At 64.0% G+C, this 4910-nt stretch overlaps 1 protein-coding gene across 1 annotated transcript; it reads right to left on the bottom strand.

Moving 5' to 3' along the window:
* Positions 1-545: 545 nt before the first annotated feature.
* LOC127463151 (uncharacterized) lies at positions 546-4298 on the bottom strand. Its single transcript, XM_051772224.1, has 9 exons — positions 3961-4298; positions 3654-3718; positions 2757-3539; positions 2323-2502; positions 2041-2196; positions 1782-1883; positions 1560-1662; positions 1304-1360; positions 546-1003 (listed from the first exon to the last, which is right to left on the bottom strand). Exons 1-9 carry the CDS (start codon positions 4085-4087, stop codon positions 807-809), a joined length of 1770 nt encoding a protein of 589 aa, XP_051628184.1. The 5' UTR covers positions 4088-4298; the 3' UTR covers positions 546-806.
* Positions 4299-4910: the final 612 nt, after the last annotated feature.

The following is a 4910-nucleotide window of genomic DNA, read 5'->3' as shown; positions in this document are numbered from 1 at the left end:
GCCACTCCTCCAGGCACCACCTTCCTCTCTCATTCCAGCATGTCTCTTGGATCTGCACTGGAAGTCAGTGGGTCAGAGGCTGGCAGAGGAGCTCTGTTCTCAGGGCACACGCAGTGCCAGCTGTGCTTGCAGTCTCCAGAGCTGCCCCAGCGTGGCTTTGCCCCACAGGCTGATGAGTGCCCCTTGCCCTGCCCCTCTCCAAAGTGCAACAGGACACAAGGAGGGAAAGGGCCACAGAGAACTAGAGGGAGACATTTGTGCCTCACTTCCCCGAGAACTGCTTGGGAAGCAGTTTCCTTGGGAAACAAGCCTCTTGCATTCCAGGAATGACCCAAGTCTTGGGTTTTCTTGGGGAACCCCAGCACACCCTTAAGAAACCCTGGCAAGGCTGAATGACTTGTGGTCCCTGAAGAAGAGGCCCTCAAGCTGTAACTCCTCTTGCTGCCAGTGTGTTTTCCAGGTCCAGCCTCCCGGCCTTCAGTGTGTCCAGGAAGATCTTGAAGTGCACAATGCTGTGCAAGTGGCCCTTCAGGACAGACCCCTTTGCAGCCTGAAGTGCCCGTGTCCCTGGGGGTGTGTGCCCACGGTGCAGGGGGCGAAAGAGAGGCAGGAGCGGGCCCGTGAGCTGCAGGGCTGAGGGTTTGTGCCCTTTCAGTTGGACCAAGACACAGATAAGGGGAGAAAGCCAGGGTTTATTAACATCAGGGCAAGGGGAAGAATGAAGTGGGGTCAGGAGAAGGGAATGGAAGGAGGGAGCCGTCCCTGGGGCTGCAGAGGCCAGGAGCTGCCTGGCCTTGCGGGCTGGCTCAGTTGGGCCCAGCATCAGCTGGAGCTGCAGCCGCGCTGAGAAGTGGTCCCTGGGCTGTGGTGGGGGGCTGTTGCAGGGACATTGGTCGTCTCAGCGGAGCAGGTGGAGCTCTCATGGCACGGCTGTAAGTGGCCACGAGTGCAGCTCTCATGTTGGAGACGGAGGGGCAGTCGTCCTCGCTCATGGCTGTAAGGCCTGGAAGAGAGAGGAAGGGAGCTGGGGTCAGAGCGTGGCTGTGCAGGGACCCCAGGAGCCCCTCCTGCCAGGGCCATGCCAGGCAGCTCTTGGCACAGCCAGGAGGGAGCAGGGGCCAAGGGGATGAGCGGGAAGGTGCTGGGCACCAATGGGCACCCTGCCCCTGCCATGTGTGTGTGCTCTGGCCACGGTGTGCAGGGAGCAGAGCCCTGTGCAGGCAGGGCAGGGATTGCAGCTCCCTGCCCAGGGTCTGTGCTGGTCCCCGGCAGCCCCCAGGGAGGCCCCTCTGCCCTCACTCACCCTTGAGGATGGGCCACAGGTCTTGCTGCCACTCCCTCATGTGCCAGCCGGCGACCCCTGGGAACACAGAGGCTGTCAGGGCCCAGGGGCTCCGCATGGGGAGGCCCCGGGGCTGGGCTGGCAGAGGGCGGCAGCAGCCGCCAGGGCACTCGGGGCTCCCCAGCACATCCCTGGGCCCATCCTGCTGCCGCTGCAGCAGCCGGGGCTGGGGCCGAGCTGCAGCGGGGCGGGGAGGGACCGCGGCCTTGGGGCTCACCCATGAACCTGACGGCCGCCTCTCGCAGGGGCTCCTGTGGGCTCTGCAGGTAGGGCAGGGCCTGCTGCAGGTGCTCGCCCCTTCGGCTCCTGTCCTTTTCCATCTGCAGAGAGCAGGGGGTGTCTGTGGTTGCAGCAGTGGGCAGGGGCACAGGGCCAACCCGGCACACTGGGCACTGGGGGCTTCTCCAGCCTGGGGCTGGGCCTCCATGCTCGTCCTTACCAGGCAGTCACAGAACTTGAAGGGCTGCTCTGTCTCCAGCAGCTGCTCCAGGTCCTTCCTGTGGAGGAAGCTAGCAGCCCAGAGCAGCGCTTCCCGAGCGGCCTGCAGAGCAGCAGAGAGCGGGACATGGCAGCGCAGCCCAGGGCACAGCCCCTGTGTCCCTGCTCCAAGGGCAGCAGGAGGCCTGAGCCCTTGAGGCCCCAGGGCAGGAGGCAGCCCAGCCCCTGCCCCGGGGACACCAGAGCCCAGCAGTGCTCACCTCTGCCACGCGCTGGTTCTCGTCGTGCCAGCGGAAGAACAGTGGGACCAGGCTCTGGCGCACCTGCATCTCCCAGGGCTCTGTTCCCTCTTCCACCAGCACCTCCATCACCTCTCGGAAGAGGCGAATGGACAGCAGCTGCACGTGGCTGTTGTCCTGGGGCCAAAGAAGACACAAAGACCTCAGCACTGCCTGCTCCAGGCCCACCAGGCCCAGGACTAAAAAATCCACCAAGTTTCCTGGCAGCACCCAGTGCCTGTGGCTGGGGGCACAGAGCCTTACGTGGTCAAAGACTGGCCGCAGCGCCTCAGCCAGCCTCGGGGCAGTGGAGCTGAACCCGTCACTGTTGTCTCCATCCCGGAGCACATTCCGGAACACGGAGAGGGTCATGGCGACCAGCTCTCCATCTCCATCACGCAGCAGCTCCAGGAGGGGCTCAGACAGGCTGCAGATGTCTTTGGCCTGGGTGGAACACAAGGCTGTGCTGGGAAGCCCTGAAGAGCTGCCCCACCGACCCCACTCTGCCACTGCAAGCCCACGCTGCTGCCCCGGGGCCCAGAGGCCAAAGGCCTGTCCCACGGGGCCTGGGCAGCTGGAGAGGGAGGCAGGAGAGCTGGCAGCAGCTGCCACAGCTCCTGAAGCCCAGCCAAGGCCAAGCCACTGCCCTCCCCAGCCCCAGGCTGCCCGTGTGGCTTCAGCCCCTTCCCCCTTCTTACCATGGAGGGATCCACGCTGAGCACCAGGAGCCCTCGCAGAGCCAGGCGCCGCCTCTCTGGGCACTGGCTCTGCAGGTGCCTTGCCAGGATCTGCAGGACACTGTCAGGACAGGTGTTCACGTCCAGATAGTCGAGGACCTGGAAGGCAGAGAGCAGTGCCGGCGTGGATGTGCAGCCAGTGCTTGCAATGCCCTCAGTCGTGTCCTCAGATTTGGCCCCGACATCAGTTGGTGCCGTGTCAGAGCTTGTGTCGGTGTCAAGCTGTGCCATCTCAGCGGTGTCTGTGCCATCAGTAGGTGCCATGACACAGGTGGCTGTGCAATCACTGGCTGCCATGTCCGAGGTTGCTGTGCCATCATTCAGAGCCATGTCACCGCTGGCAGCACAATCCATGGGTGCCACGTCACCGCTGGCTGCACAGTCACTGGGTGCAGTGCTGCCATCAGGCTCCGCTGCGGGCTGCGCTGCCGTGTCAGTGGTTGCTGTGCCCTCGAGCTGTGCCATCTCGGCGCTGTCTGTGCCAATAACCGGTGCCATGTCACCGGTGGCTGCACAATCCATGGCTGCCATGTCGGTGGTTTCTGTGCAGTCAATGACTGCCATGTCCAAGGTTGCTTTGACGTGAGTTGGTGCCATGTCACCGCTGGCTGCACAGTCACTCTCTGCAGTGCTGACATCCGGCTCCACCTCGAGCTCGGCTGCGCTGGTGTCAGACTGTGCCGGGAGCTCGGGCGGTGCGGTCGTGGCTGTTCTGCGCCGAACTCCCATGAATTTCAGCAACCTCTGCAAGAGAAGAAAGGGCAGGGAAGAGAGGGAAGTGGCATGGAGTGCTCTGACAGAGGTGCCAGGCGGAGCAGGGACAGCAGGCCCAGCCCAGGGGGGGATGGCTGCAGGTACCTGAACTGCCCTGCGCAAGCGGCCACGGGCGCGGTCCTGCTCTTCTGGGCGGTCCCGGCCTGGATCTGGCAAAGAGCGAGCGCAGTCAGAGCTGAGGGGCCACGGGAGAGGCCAGAGAACACAGCCCAGCCCTGTGCTCCACAGGCAGGGCCAGCCCTGGGATGCCCAGGGAATGGAGCACGGATGCCGGGGGGATCAGCCTTGTGCCCCCCTTTCCCCCTCCCTTTCCCTGGCCATGTCCAGAGGGGACGGCAAGGGGCCCAGCTGGCTGCAGCCACCATCCCTGGGGCCCAGCTCCAGCACTCACCCTGCTGCAGTGGCTGGAAGTGCTGCACCTCCTCCTCTGCTTCCTGTGCTGGGCCAGCTCCAGGGCCTCTCCTGTTCTTCCTCTTCCTCCGGAGCAACCGGCACAGGCCGAAGCATCCCCCCGCCATGGCACAGTCTGGTCTGGAGGGCACCTGCGGGGGAGAAACCTGGGAAAAACCCCTGGCGGCCAAGTGTGACAAAATGGCCTGCGGGGCTCCTGCCACAGGGACTGGGGATGGTTTGGAACAGCCCCTGGTGGCAAAGTCTCAACAAATGGCCTCGAGGGCCACTGCCACAGGGGCTGCTGATGGCTTGGAACAGCCCCTGGTGGCAAAGTCTCACAAATGGCCTCAAGGGCCACTGCCACAGCCACTGGTGACTCCTCGGAAAAGCTCCGGGTCACCAAGGCCCGTGGCCTGGCCTCGAGGGCCACTCCCACAGGGAGTGGGGTCACCTCAGAAACGCTCCGGGTCCCCAACTCCTGTGCTGTGGCCTCGAGGGAAGTTGATCACAAAAGAACTCTCAGAAATGCTCCTGGTCGACGAGAAAGGAGTTGGCTGCGAGGAGGCTCCTCACAGCACCGCTCTGTCCCGTCCTGCCCAGTCGCCCGCTCCGAGCACGGTGGCGTGGCCGCGTTGCCGCCGACACCTTTATCCCCACGGGTCACAAAGGACACCGGCCCATCCCCTGGGCGACGGCCACCGTGTCACAAAGGGCCCTGTGACACACTGCCATGGGCCCTGGGGCCTCCCCCAGCCCGGCCAACCTGACCCAGCTTGGAAGGAATCCATTCCCAAAAGCAGCTGCAGCCACTGGGGGCAAGGCTTGGCATCTGTGCCAAGGCAGAAGCTGTGGCTCCATCCTACCATCATTTCTTCATGGAAGTCATGACCTGCAGCACAAAAAGACCTGGGCTGGCAAGGCCCAGAAGCATCTGGCATTTAATCCTCC

This window comes from Manacus candei, unplaced genomic scaffold (genome assembly GCF_025592945.1).
Source record: "Manacus candei isolate 608988 ecotype Guabito, Panama unplaced genomic scaffold, ASM2559294v1 h1tg000150l, whole genome shotgun sequence".
NCBI lineage: Eukaryota > Metazoa > Chordata > Aves > Passeriformes > Pipridae > Manacus > Manacus candei.
This window is presented reverse-complemented; position numbering and strand designations above follow the sequence as displayed.

Coding starts and splice junctions, on each gene's coding strand:
- LOC127463151 (XM_051772224.1), bottom strand. CDS start 4,087: ATGGCGGGGGGATGCTTCGGCCTGTGCCGGTTGCTCCGGAGGAAGAGG. Junction 3,719..3,960: donor CTTCCAGCCACTGCAGCAGG/GTGAGTGCTGGA, acceptor GCTCTTTGCCAG/ATCCAGGCCGGGACCGCCCA. Junction 1,663..1,781: donor TCAAGTTCTGTGACTGCCTG/GTAAGGACGAGC, acceptor TGCTCTCTGCAG/ATGGAAAAGGACAGGAGCCG.